Source organism: Pectinophora gossypiella, chromosome 19, assembly GCF_024362695.1.
Source record: "Pectinophora gossypiella chromosome 19, ilPecGoss1.1, whole genome shotgun sequence".
Lineage (NCBI taxonomy): Eukaryota > Metazoa > Arthropoda > Insecta > Lepidoptera > Gelechiidae > Pectinophora > Pectinophora gossypiella.
Genome location: NC_065422.1, coordinates 8,602,279 through 8,617,835, shown reverse-complemented (window position 1 = coordinate 8,617,835; position 15,557 = coordinate 8,602,279). Strand labels below are relative to the sequence as shown.

The following is a 15,557-nucleotide window of genomic DNA, read 5'->3' as shown; positions in this document are numbered from 1 at the left end:
TTTCCAGGGTACGTTCCTTCAAAAACAATATAGATCAGGTTAAAGATTTATTTCTCAAAAGAATTACAAATTCACTTAATATGAGAAACATTAAGACAGTGGCCCCGATTCCTGCAGACATCTCTTAATTTTACTTTAAGTTATACCTGTCATTTTCTTATCCGCCGAAAGGAAAGGGACGGATGATTGACAGCTCTTAATTTTAGGAAGAATGAGTAAACAAATGAATAACCCGGGCGAATTTTTAGACGGTTGTTTTAGATTTGTGCTTAAAATTGACGTGTGTTCCATAAATTTTATGCTTGTCGATTACCCGTCCCTTTCCTTTTCGGCGGATAAGAAAATGACAGATATAACCTAAAATAAAATTAGATGGTATTTACAGGAATTAGCACCAGTATATATTAGCTTATAGTTATCCAAGAGTTTATACAAACATGCTATTACTACTTAAGAAAAAAAGAAAATAATACAAAAATAGGTATATATGTTACGTTGCTGCTATATAGGTTTTAAGTTTGTTCTTAAAAGAAGTCATGGTTTCAGTAATTTTAATTTCTTTTGGCAAGCTGTTATAAATCTGCGCTCCCTCATATAATATATTTTTAATGCCATAAGTTTTAGTTCTAGGTCCACGTAATACAATATTATCTTTGTTCCTTGTATTATGCTTGTGGGTCTTTTTGGTGAAAGTGATGTCTGAGTGAATGGTCTTATGTAAAATTTTCCTTACCAGTATGCATGTGTTATATTTATATAATTGCGATAAGTTAAAGTATTTTGTTTTATTATAAATTATTTCAGTTGGTGTTAAGTAATCTATGCGATACAGGACCTTTATTAGCTTATTTTGTGATAGCGTTGTACAGATTTTGTACTGTAACTAAACGGCCGAAAATTCTGTAAGTACTGTATTTTGTGTGGAATTTTGTACTGGCGTACAACGTCACTCATTCTTGTAAGAACAACAACTTAAACATCCCACTGCTGCGCACATCGTCAGCTGATAAACTCCTAAAAGTAAGGGGTTTGGAGTACTTATTTCCATCATGTTGGTCATATAAAGATATTCACGGCAAATTTTGTTAAGTACATAAACTTCTAAATGGTGTGTTCAGTTTCTTGATGGCCATCAAATTCACAAGACAAATGCTAAGTGTAATGCAAGGGTTTCGAAACTTTTCAGATAACGGAACACCCACTAAATACCTTTTTTATTAGATTGTGGTCACACGGAATGAATAGAAAAAAAATATACTTTACACCCACATGGCGATATAGTCTACAATTATCTAATATCGTGCCAATTTTTCGAACATTCGCCAGTTCCATACTCAATGGATTTCTTTTAAATTATTTAATGAAACCCTGTATTAAATGTTTATAAATCAAAGACACTGTAGGTAATAAATTACCTAAAACCAAAAATAAATAATTCCATGTTACCCGGGCTACTAGTCCAAACACACCCGCACTGGAGCAGCAGCGTGGTGCAGTATGTTCGATACCCCCTCCGGTTGACTGAGGGGAGGCCTGTGCTCAGCAGTGGGGCGTATATAGGCTATCTTATGTACGTAATGACAGAATCCTCGGTGACTTTTCTACGGAACCCACTTTATGTCAATTTAATCAGCTATTCTATGAAAAAGTAACCCATAGGTAATCCACCTGAAAGTAGGTATCATAACGAGTTAGGAATCCATAATTGTAAATAAGTACCATTTATAGTTTAAGCAGGCAATTAGGTAAGTATAATATTCATGACAAGTTTCCTAATAAAAATAAACGGCCGAAATCTCATATCTTCGCAAAGTATTTCACGTACAAAAGAATACAAAATCTCAAAGAAAAATCGTGTAGAAAATTCCTCAATCGCGTATGTGGGACGGTTTAATTTCTCGCGTCATAAAACCGGATCTTGCGTTCGGGTATCCGGTGTTACTATATCACGTACGAAATTGTCCAGATTCGGGTTACTAAGTTACCAAACGGCTCTTCGGCTTTCGTCTTAGATGATGGCCTATCGTGACGTGAACAACAAAATGTGCTGGAGTTATAAAAAAAAATGCAGAGTTTTCAATTCACGATTTCTTTCTACTTCAACACGTTCAGCTCCTTATCTTCCTGGAATTTGTGCCCTAAGGTATATAACACGATGGGCAATTATATGGGCGATGGGCTAATTATCTGTCACCTTACGGCCAGATGGGTAATTAATAAATGGATGCTCCTAATCTTAGGACTTCATATTAAAAGTGAGGTTAAGTTTATATTGAAAATTTATATAATATAATTATGTACCTAAGCGCGTTTTTGAAAAATTAGGTGTGATTTTCAAAATTCAAATTTCAAATTCAAATTCAACAAAACCTCGATCTATTTCAATGAGAGACTTTTCACGCTACTTTCACCAAATCAATATAGGTAGATGGGGTTGTACAGCTTTAACGTGATAATTATCTATTTTACATATAGGTAAGTAATTCCAAAATAAAATATGACGGCAGAAGCATATATATAAAAATAATTGTTGCTCGGTATTTGGATCACATTATGTATATAATTACGTTGCTACTTATATTGCTTCTCTTTATTATGATCAGAATAATAATGGGTGAAAGATGTAATTGTGCCTGGGAGTAATAAAAAGGTTTTTTTATATTTTTTTTATTTCATTGATTGACTTCCATATACCTACGTACTAGTTTGTTGCGAGGTTTTGTCAAAAACGCTATATTATTTACGGACACTATATTATTTAGCGACCTACTTATAAGAAAAACAACCTTATGACATCAAAAAGTTTAATGCAATTTTAAAACAATTTCATCAATATTAAATATAATTTTCAGGCGTCACCTTTATACCCCATAATAAAGGTTACGAGCAATAGATTTTCCATAAAAATATTTTTCCAAAGAACTTTAAGCCTATAACCCTTTTATGGGCTTCGACGACCAACCGCACACCTGGTGCTCGGTTGTTAATTGACAACTGAATGGCAAGCGGTTTAGGGATCCTTCGGTTAAATTAGGTAACTTTTGAATGTGGAAATTGGAATATAACAAGGTGGTTAACCTGGTGCAACGCATATAGCTGGCTATTCAACGCGGAAACGCCGCCAGCATTATGGGGACATTGGCACCAAGTACGATTGCAGGCTGAGGACCCCGATACCGACCCCGCCGGTGTGGTCGACGATTTCCCTCAATCAGCGCTTATCGCTATCGACCCAGAGTCGATTAATTCTTTCAAATATTTTTCCTCTCAGACGACGCCCTGAGGTTCGCGCCCAACTGGGCACCCTCAGGCCTGTTGTCTAAAATGTTGTACCGGGTGAGAGCCTTCAGCGCTCCCCATTTGTCCGGCCAAGTAGTTAATGCCAGCTGCGGCAAATCTACAATAAGTCACGTCAAAAAAAAAGATTGCAGGCGGGCTTTTTAAGTAAGGTTTAGTTTAAGGGTTAATTGTATACATTGTTTTATTTTTTGTTTTGTTTGATAAGTGTATTTCTACTACTCTAATTACCTAACTATTTTGTTTTTATGATCTAAATAAAGTTCTTTTTTTAAATATCCTACAACAATCACTTTGTGAGTCTGTTACTACTAGTTAGGGCACTGTAGGCTGCACCACCTGATTGTTCGAAAAATATCAAATTACTTAGATTATTATTACTACAATTCAAAAGTAGGATGATTCCATGCTGGTTGGTCAACTTCCACTAACCCGCATTGAAGCAGCGTGGTGGACTATGCTCCATACCCCTCCTGTTGATTGAGAGGAAGCTTGTGCCCAGCAATGGGACGTATATGTATATAGGCTGGTTATATTATGTATGTTATTATAGAGTGAGTATTAATTAAGTTGACATTTGCGGCCGATTATTATTTATTTTACCTAAGTAGGTAGTACGTCGTCGTTAAATACATGAAGCATGTCAGAGGCCTTTGAATGCTCAGTATTATTGTAATACTAATAACACAAGAAGATCGAAAATTATTTTAAGTTCTTTACTCTTGCAACGAAAAATTCCACTTGATATCAACTCAGAATCGTGCTCTGAATCATACCTCCAAGTTTTCGTTACGATGTCACTAACATCCTGTGTATAAACTGAAAGAGGTATGGTATGGGCATAGCCTGTATAGCTGGCAAAGCTTTATAGCTACGTAGTTACTGGCATATTACATTAATGACTGTTGACATTTTATATAACTAGGTAGGTAATTTTAAAACTGCATAAGGAACCCTTCTGCCAAAAACCTGAACACACTTACTATTTTTTTATGGAGCTGTGTGTTTTTGTTTCATAAATATTTTATCGGGCGGCGATAAAATCAGTCGACGAAGGGCTTTTAAGTAATCGCTATATAAACATTTACTGAACTTTGTAGGAAGAATAAATAGGTTATTTGCTTAGCTGTGTCAGGATTTTACTACTCATAGCTTTTACCTAAATGTGTTTATTTATGTGTTTATTTAGTTTACAGACTTACTACGTCATATTATGAACTTAGTACCTACGCCTATCAGATCAATACTTAGAGTAACCTAACCAACCTACCTACCACAATAAATTCCAATAAGTACAGTTATGAGCAATATGTACCCACTTTAGAACCCTGTCGCACTATCATATTTGACATTTAATGAGACTTACAGTTTGATTTGTCAAAAAAGTTAATGTGACATGGTTTAAAAGTGTATATATCGTGGCCATATCATAGAATTGATCATTTCATGAAATGATCGACCATTTCATGAAATGGTCGTATTTCATGAAATAGAACAACATTCGTTGGCCATATCATGATGTGGTTTGGCCAGATCAATGAACACAAAACGTTTAACGATATGGCCAACTAAATGAATGATTACTTCATGATATGGCCAAACGTTAGCGATCATATCGTAAAATAGTAACATTATCCACCGGTAGTGGCGCTGGTGTCGCTTTGTTTATGTTTTGCATAATGGCGGCGGACAATAATTATTCTTGTGTGAACGCGAATAATACGAATAATAATGAGCAAATACAAGATAAAAGTGCATTGAAGCAATGTTTTGACACTAAGGTGAAAAAAAAAAACTCGTATTAACAGTAGACAGCAACTTTATTTTTATTTTTAGGTTATATGGCAAATAATGAAGGTCGAGTGACCACGCTACGTAAATCAATGGACTATTATTGGATTTCAAAATATGATATAATTAAAACTGCGAATGAAGAGATATTAATTTTAAAAAAGAAAAATATAGACGATCCTACTGTCCGTAAAGTTTCTTTTTTTGACGTGACTTATTGTAGATATGCCGCAGATGGCATTAACTACTTGAAACAGGATTCTATTAAAACGCATAAATATTTTTTGTCATAATTTAAATTATCATAATCCTTTTTTTATAATTTTTACAAGGCATAACAGTAGTTTAGGGTGCGGCGGGGGTGGCCCTTGGGCCACCCCTACGCCGCCAGTATGTTTATCTTACACACGAAAAGTATACTGAATGATGACCAATGGCATGAAATAGTGTCAAAAAATATGACGACGACTTCAAAGCGAGATGCAGTTACGGCGTATATGTCTACTACATCAACACTCCGTTAATCGAAAATGACTTTTTAATTTTTAATTGACTTTTAAACATTTTTGTACTTTGTACTAGAGTAATACATTATTTCCTACCTTATTTCGCGTTTTTATTAAGTACACCACTTATCATGGACACCCTACATTAATGATATGGCCAAACGTGGATGGAAATATCATTAAACGCTGACGTTTAAACGATATGGTCAGTTGAAGTTGGCCATTTCATGAAATACGACCATTTCATGAAATGGTCGATCATTTCATGAAATGGTCAATTCTATGATCTGGCCACGACATATACATATTAGTACTCGTGACCGTATCTGTTTTCTCGAAATTCAATTGAATTCCGAATGAGGGAGGGGTTCCTCATAAGCAATATATGTAGATGGCGCTGTAAGATTTTTCGTTTAGCCTTTTAATTTCATGGATAACAGACATATTATGCATCTTTTATCCTTGTTTTTGGGTATAAATGATGATCATTTTTATTACTCTTAGGCACAATTACATCTTCCACCCATTATTATTCTGATCAAAATAAAGAGAAGCAGCAATATAATTAATTATCTATGTCGTGGCCAGACCATAGAATTGATCATTTCATGAAATGGTCGTATTTCATGAAATAGAACAACATTCGTTGGCCATATCATGATGTAGTGTGGCCAGATCAATGAACACAAAATGTTTAACGATATGACCAACGAAAGGCATGATTACTTCATGATATGGCCAAACGTTGGCAAACATATCGTAAAATTAGTAACATTATCCACCGATAGAGGCGCTGGCGTCGATTATATTTAAAACTTGATTTATATTATAATCGATACATATATAATTGATACATAATTTTGAACCTAAGAAATTAATCGACTATTCGCATTTTTATTACACCACATAGCATGGACACCGCCTAAATTAACGATATGGCCGAACGTTGATTGCTACTTATATCATTAAACGTTGAGGTTTCAACGATATGGTCAACTTAAGTTGGCCATTTCATGAAATATGACCATTTCATGAAATGGTCGACCACATCATGAAATGATCAATTTTACGATCTGGCCACGACATCTACATAATGTAATTCAAATTGCAAGCTGTACTGCGCCATTTGTATTGTTTTTGGGGAAAGTTGCTCATTAAATTCTGAAAATTTTAGGATACACTGAAAAAATAAGATGTGGAAGGAAATTTATTCTAGTAATAAACTTGTCTCAGCCCTCCGTCGGGTTTGATGGGCCATTTAACATTTTTACGATGTAAATTTGTTTGGACCTCAACCCTTAGGGCAGTTTCGGGGCTATTCGGCGGATAATTAAGACACTTCATTGCGAGTAATTACCTATATTCTATATAAAACATAAACAGCCTATATACGTCCCACTGCTGGACACAGGCCTCCCCTCAATCAACTGGAGGGAACATACTCGAACATACTCCACCACGATGCTCCACTGCGGGTTGGTGGAAGTGTTTAAGCTAGTAGCCCGGGAGCAACAGCTTAACGTGCCTTCCGAAGCACGGAATCATCTTACTTTTTCGGACAATCAGGTGATTCAAACCTGCTACGTTCTTCATACGTTGTAAGTACGTAGTCGTTACATGAGTCATGTCAGAGACCTATGGCGGCTCAATAATAACCCTGACACCAAGGTTGATAGGGTTGGTAATCTACTTACCTCATAACCCACACGATAGAAGAAGAACCGTGCTTTCTAAGATGAAGTACTTACCCAAGTATGTGTAAGAAAATGAAGTAATCTAAGTAGATTTTCCTATGTTCAACTTCTAAGACAAACTATATAAGTCTTGGTATATCGTGGTTTCCACAACCTCATTTGCGACATTGAGTTCAGGACCGGAATTGGAAAAGTTTCGGCAAATTTAATTCTACTTTAGGAACCGCTTTAGCTTATAATATAATGTATATTCTTTTTCTCGCCTTCGCAGGCAAGTAATTGAATTTATGTGTGAATGAAACACTTTATGCAAAATTCAGGTAGCAACGCTGTCATAACATCAAACGAATCTGATTTCTTAAAAAAAAAACTTTCTTTTGATGTGATAATCACATCTTACACAACAATTAGTGTGAAAGTAGGCATTAGTTAGTTATGTTATGTATATAGGTACCTAATTAGTTGTTGAAGATATCCTCTTCCCAGTTCTAAAGGAGTCCCTTTGAGCGAACGAACGAAGATAGTTAGGAAAAGTTTTAGTGCCTTCTCTAAACTCCTCAAAACTACCTAGTTGCCTAGAGACAATTATAGAATATATTGCAATAAATATCTAATATGTTTATTTAATACTGGGTGTTAGTGACATCGTAACGAATACTGAGGGGGTTGATTCAGACCATGATTCTGAGTTAAAATCAAGTGGAATTTTCCGTCGCAAAATTCATGTTTTTTTTTTAGTTTTTTAAAATTATTTTCAATTCTATACTTTTGCGATGGAAAATTCCACTTGATATTAACTCAGAATAATCAGATGAATCATCCCTCTCAGTATTCGTTACGATGACACTTACACCCCGTACAAGTACATACGGTAGCCATATAAGTAGGTATGGGTGTTAGTGACACCGCAACGAATACTGAGGGGGATGGTTCAGACCATGATTCTGAGTTGATATCAAGTGGAATTTCGTGTCAAAAAATTCATGAAAATTTTTCTTTTCTTTTTAATTATTTTCCGATCCATACTTTTGCGACGGAAATTTCTACTTGATATCAACTCAGAATCATGGCCTGAACCACCCCTCAAAGTTTTCGTTACGATGTCACTAACACCCTGTATATAATAGTCAATGGGCATAAATAAATATCTTATTTTACATTGTTTTTATCATAATTAAAACACATAATAACGGGTTCTTACCGCGTTTAAATCAGGCATATGAAATTATGGATCTACCTACTCCACTTCAATCTCATCAGTCAGTGATCATGTCATGCAATAGTTTCGAAATATCGGGAGTCTCATATCCCTTATTTGAACGCGGTAAGAACCCGTTATTATGTGTTGTAATATCTTATTTTACAACATACCATAATGTCACGATTATATTTCGAGTGCATCCATCGCGAGATGAACTACCCCTCTATCTATTTTTATCATATAACGATCCTCTCTCGCGCTAAAAACCAACATAAGGTTAGGGTCTTCAGATATCTAGTAAGCCAGCAGCCTCTGCCAACCGCATAGTAACTAGTGATGTGCTAGGTGTCAGCCGTGGATTTACCCGGACGCTCGGTAAAATGGCCCAATCCGTCTTCATTAACTCGATTTACGACATCACGTAAATGGACCGAAATTGAGTGGATTGCCACCCACTAGGCTTTTTATCAAGTTTTTTAGAGCTTCCCAGATAAATGGTAGTTAAATTGTTTTCTTATTCTCCTTGGTACAGGTAATCTTTCACGGGCAGGAGGGTGAGAGGAATTTCATAAATTGTGTTTCTTTGGTTTGTTTTGTATGTTTGGGATAGAGAAAAGTCATGTGTACTATAAGTACATGACTTTAAGATACATAGTAGATATATAAAGAAGATTTTCCTATTTATGTACCTATATAATAAGTAATAAAAATGAGGATATGGTTCTGCGAGATGATGAATAATGTGTGAATTATGTTTAGCTATTTGTTTAAGTATACATCTGTACAGTTTGATTATATTATTATGAAAGATTCACGCGGTAATGCGCCGTGATCATCGAAAACGACTGATGAATGTGGAGGAAGCAAGAGAAGTGTGTCAGGATCGAAGCAAATGGAATTCCATAGTCTTTGTTTACCCCGGTGGGAAACAGGCGTGAGTTTATGTATGTTTAAATATCCGGATAGGTATCTTCCGCCATCATCCACAATGATGATGGAGTTAACCCTGTTAAAAGTAACCTCTCAACACTTTTTCCACAGAGCACAGCAGTAAAATACAGGGATGAATATTACAACTATAGTCCTTACAACGCGACGCGCACGGTACCTCCGGGCATCGCTGCGTACCGCTCAGCGCTGACCCTGGACTGGCTGGCGGCTGAAGACTCCCGGCAGAGGGAGCTGGTCGCGGCCATAGAATCGGAACCCTTCACGCCCACACGACTCTCTCACTCAGACTGCATCAGCTACTCCAGACCCCCTTCAGGCACCGTCGCCAGGCTCATGTTGGAGTTACTCAAGTAAATTTCCATGTACAATACAATACAAAAACTCTTTATTGCACTTAAGGCATAGTAGCAATCTCTTCCACGCAACCTTAAGTATAGGAAATGAATTTAATAAAAAACGTAGCGGGATAGACAGTGCTAAATAAAAAGTTGAAAAAAAGAAGTAGACCTAGATTAAACTATATTAAAAACAATTTATAGAAGGCAATAAATAATAATATATATAAATACATAAATATATACGTCTAATTGATTTGTCTAATGGACTTAAGACCAACTTTACCGAATTCATTGATCTTTTTTAAGTTTTCTAATTCTTTGTAGAAGTTTCTTACGGATAGAAAATTAAGAAAATGTATCAGAAAATAGCAAAATTTCAGAAAACTTAACTCTACAGGAGTCACGGGCGGTAAACTAGTTAAAAATATTATACCTTTTAAGGCAAACGAAAAACCGGACCTGTCAAATCTTTAGGTTAGATAAGCGGACCTTGAAAAAACCTGGATAACGCTAGGGAAAGGATGATCTTTTATGCTCACAGTGACCAAAAACCAATGGTGCCAATTCCTGCAGACGCCATCTAATTTTATTTTAAGTTATACCTGTCATTTTCTTATACGTTGAAAAAGTAAGGGACGGGTAATCGACAGGCATAAAATTTATGGAATACACGTCAATTTTAAGCAGAAATCTAAAACAACCGTCTAAAAATTTTACATCGGCCAATAACCCGACAGATTTAAGTAGACAGCACGTCAAACGGATTGCATACCAGCGATATGCCTATTTTATTCGCACGGGTTATTCATTCATTTTATAATTAACTTGTTGACAATCATCCGTCCCTTTCCCTTTCGGCGGATAAGAAAATGACGGGTATAACTTAAAATAAAATTAGGAGGTGTCTGCAGGAACCGGGGCCAATATCTACATAAAACAAAATCTTTACAGAAATTTGGAAGGTGACGACGGCAATCTCGTACCAAGTCTTATCCAAGCTTTAGTTCGTTCAAAACTACTCATGTTGGAGACATCAATGTTTGACAATGAACCGGATCTGGATTCCCTGGTGAAGACACCAGCAGCCATGATGGGCGAGCCCCACACGACATTCCCGAGAATCCTTGCTACCATGTGGATGGCTGTGACGGACCCTAGCACGGTTAAAAAGCATGGATGGTGCACTATTAACAGGGTACGAGATTCCTCTTTCATATTAAATGTTTTTGTGTTTACAACTAACTGACCTACTTCATAGCCTGGATGAAATTCGAACCGGCAGTTCTTGTGACTTTTTTTGTGACTTATTGTAGATTTGTCGCAGATGGCGTTAACTACTTGGCCGGGCAAGTCCTTGTGACGCACACTTGACCGAGTGGGCTATCATTACGCCATTGTTCTTCACTCTGTACGTTTGAATTTTTCGATCGTACCCTTTACAATCATATTTTAAGTAAAAAGACGTCACGTTTCTCAGAAACTCAGAACAAACACCCGTATTCTAAGATACATCTAAATATATAAAAGGAGAAACCGACTGACTGACCTATCAACGCACAGCCTAAACAGCTAAACGTAGGCACTTGAAATTTGGAAGGGACGTAGCTTAGGTACCGTAGAGGTGCACTAAGAAAGGAATTCCCGGAATTCCCACGGGAACGGGAATTAGCGGGAAAATCCTTTTGTAAGAAAAATCTAAATCGCTTAAGTTAGACGCTTTATATTTGGCATGCAGGTACCTTAGTTAACTTAAAGCTTAGTTGCAACAGGATATTGAAAAATTCCCACGGAAACGGAAGTTAGCGGGAAGAAACATTTGTAGGAAAAAATCTAAACTGCATAAGTTAGATGCTTGAAATTTGATATGCACTCCCACACAAAGATCTCTCCTTTATAACACGCCACGCGGACGAAGTCGCGGGCAAAAGCTAGTAAGACATAAACATAAACAGCCTATATACGCACAGGCCTCTCCTCAATCAACCGGAGGGGGTATGGAGCATACTCCACCACGCTGCTCCAATGCGGGTTGGTGGAGGTGTTTTTACGGCTAATAGCCGGGACCAACGGCTTAACGTGCCCTCCGAAGCACGGAATCATCTTACTTTTTCGGACAATCAGGTGATTTAAGCCTCAAAAGTCCTTACCAAACAAAGGACAGTCTCACAAAGTGAATGAGTGTGTGAGTGAGTGTAGTGAGTGAGTGTATTCTAAGATGTTGACTCAAATCTTCCTCAACTCGATCCTCAATTGAGGCGACCTTACGGAAGACCTCGAACTGTTTACTCGAACTCAGCTCAAAATTCGTATTCTTAGACGGCGCCTCAATTTAACTCGAGTTTACTCCAATGAGGTATGACGTCATTTATTTGTATTATTTTGTTGGCATTACGATATGCTGGACTCCAGTGAGTATAGTCCTCAAGTTGAGGATGTAAATGTCAATTTAAAATAACAAAATAATCAGCTGAGGCCGAGTCCAGTGGAGGAAGTTTCGATTTAACTTCTTAGAATACGGGTGTTAGTCTAAGCTACTTTCACCTCAAAGAACCTCGTACTTATAATTTAAGATACTTACTTACTAAAATATACAATGTTACTGAAATCAAGAACCCTAATCCCAAATAATGGGATGAGGTTAACAAAGAAAACTAAACTACTCTTGCAGTTACAAAGTAGCGTAGTAACATTCTCGGTTCAAAATCCGTTTAATTCACTACCTATTTAGTCGGAAAAAGATGCCAAAAGTAAGCTTTCAAAAATACATACTGTTAAAATGAGTGTGGTTTAATTACTTTCGCCACTCGTAGACTGTAGTAAAAAGGCTGATTGTTTTGCCATTTCGCTTATATAATTTACTTTACTTAAGTACTTAAGTAAGAGTTACAAAGGTTACAAACACGAGCGGCAATAAGTAAGTAAGAATATAACATGGCACTTTTTAACCTTTTATTATAGGTAAGGGATTTTTATGTCATCCAATACATATATCTATAAATTCACGCCCGTAATCCCTAATGAGATGCGCAGAGCCACAAGTAATCAGAAGACAACTTGTAGTCACTATAATGTACAATATAGTCGCTTTAAAGTGAAAACCACGCTTTTTGAAAAATCACGTTTTGATGTGAACAAAATCTCGATTTCACTTAATTTCATTTCAGGTGAATATTGAGGCCACAAAATTTTGCCTGGATTGAAAAAAGCGTGTCTATTGTGAGGTTTTAAATCAATGGGCTTTATTAACAAAAATCACACCCGAATGTGATGTTTTTTTGATGTGACTTATTGTAGATTTTCTGCAAAAGGCATTCACTACTTGGCCGGAACACTTTAAGGCGACGTTATAATGATCGTATGATGTGGTAATCAGCCCAACGCCTTGTTAGAAAGGCCTCAATCCCTGTCCGTTTTACTTACGATTTCCTTTTGTTTCAGATGACAATGTTTCTAGGAGCGACGAAGCCGAGTGACGTAGCGAAGCACCTGCGCGCAATAGATCCGATAGTTGCGCGGGCGCGGTTTATCATGGAGGAGTTCATCCAACACGTGACCCCGCTCAATATGCTGCAGAAGCCACCGGAACACGCTAATCCACGGAAACTGTTGGCTCCTAATCCTGCCCTTAAACCTAGAGTACGTCTGTTTACGGTTCTTTGTATTTTATTTGTTTTTAATAGTTGGATACTAATCCAACTAGTCAAATCAGTTACTTTCTATTAAACGTCAAACACGAAATTACTATGGAATTTGTATGAAAAAGCACACTGTAACGTCATAGAAAAACGTGATAAAATGTCGGACTTATTACGTTTCTCTTGATTAAAATTCATAAATAAGTTAAATAGAAAAAAGAAAATGTTTTTCATTACTTTTAGATCTGTCTTTATTTAGTAATCAGAATTAGACGACCCAATTGTCTGCCTACATAGGTAATCCGTGATAGCCCTGTTCGGAGAACGCGTGACTTACATTGTATACTGAATTCGTCTTTATGACCCTCGGCGCTCCCCATTTGTCCGCCCAAGTAGTTAATGCTATCTGAGGCAACCCTACAAAAAATGACGTCAAAAAAGACTACCAATCAAAAACTTGACTCACAATTCCATTTTAATCGAATTTGGCCTCGATTTTTACAGATTAATTATTGTTTACTGTTATAGTACAAGCCTGGAGCGAATCCGCAACCTCGCGGTGATCCACAGAATGCCAGGAATAACAAGAGACTGGCGCGCACGCAGCCTACCAACGAACAAGATATGGTAACGTATTTAAACGCATAAGCAACGCATACGCTTATAATTACAGCCTACATCGCACTTTGAGGCACAGCTGCTCGTTGGCTATTCCAGGTGACAGCCTACTGCGTTCCCCATTTTGTTCGGCCAAGTAGTTAATGCCATATGCAACAAATCTAAAATACTGAAATAAAAAAAAATCTTTGGCAATTAAAGGGGGTCTTCTTCTCTCGTGTGGGTTGTGAGGTGGATTACCGACCTCATCAACCCTGGTGTCAGGGATACTATTGAGGCCCCTCACGTAACGACTACTTACTTACATCAGTAAGTAGTAACCGGGATCAACGGCTTAAGTTGCCTTCCGAAGCACGCATCATCTTACTTTCGGACAATCAGGTGATCAGCCTGTAATGTCCTAACCAAACTAGGGATCACAAAGTATTTTTTGTGACATTTCCCCACCGGGATTCGGACCCGGGACCTCCGGATTGTGAGCCTAACGCTTAACCACTGGACCACAGAGGCCGTTACTAAAGGGGGTGTAGAGTATAGGTACTATATCATGCAAATCCACTGCGAGTTGGTGGAGAACTAGACTTACTCGTATACTGCCACTATGCCGGCTTTGTTTTTCTTTTGTCGAAAAATTATACGACTAATTGTGTAAATTTGGATGTCGATAGCGACATTCAAACCATTTGGATAGTCAAAGGATAGGTTAGTTTGGGACTAGCCATAAACTTTGACAGTTTTTCAAACGTGACACGCGTGTAGTGCAGTTTTTACCATTATATACGGCGATACGGCTCACCACCTACCACGTTGGACTAACAGAAAGCTTGGTGTGATCGACAACATTACGAGTATTATACTTAATTTAATTTTCTTTTACAGAAAAATGAAGACAAGTTTACAACCAAAACTGATATGAACACGGCGGAGTCCTCTACAATTCCGATGCCTCTCAACGAACCGCAGATGTATGTTCAGAGCAAGGTCATTTCTTCCCTCTCAACTCTGCCAGAAATCTCCAAGTTACTCTTCGTCTGTCCCCTTCTCTTGTATTAAAAATGTTTCGTTTCAAAGTTTGTTGTTTTATTATGGACTAGCTTTCCAACCGGGACTCTGGCCACTTTGATTTCCATTATCAAAAGCCTATGTCACTGAGAAATAATAGCTTTCTATTGGTGAAAGATTTTTCAAAATGGGTTCGGTAGTTCCAGAGATTATTTTCTGCGAACGAACTCACAAATAAATTCACTTCTTACATGATATAAAATTCATGCAAAAATTAATAGGTATTTGTCTGAATTCTGCGCACGAGACGGAGGAGTTGGAAACTTTCAAGTAAGTACCTAAGTAGGTTCATTTCCCCGTCAAATTGCTTCTTCAGTTTTTCATAGGTACTTACTCCTATTTCGCAGACTGGTAAATTGGTCGAAGAAATGTTTGTGCGATAAAAAATAAGTCTATGGGTTGTGGTACTAAGTAGTAAAGGTGAGTGTACAGCAACAAAGAATGTTGCTCTATATACAAGAAGG

At 37.2% G+C, this 15,557-nt stretch overlaps 1 protein-coding gene across 1 annotated transcript; it reads left to right on the top strand.

Moving 5' to 3' along the window:
* Positions 1-9,219: 9,219 nt before the first annotated feature.
* Positions 9,220-15,084, top strand: LOC126375392 (uncharacterized). The gene is made up of 6 exons (XM_050022299.1): positions 9,220-9,231; positions 9,531-9,790; positions 10,730-10,973; positions 13,217-13,414; positions 13,942-14,040; positions 14,911-15,084. Exons 1-6 carry the CDS (start codon positions 9,220-9,222, stop codon positions 15,082-15,084), a joined length of 987 nt encoding a protein of 328 aa, XP_049878256.1.
* Positions 15,085-15,557: the final 473 nt, after the last annotated feature.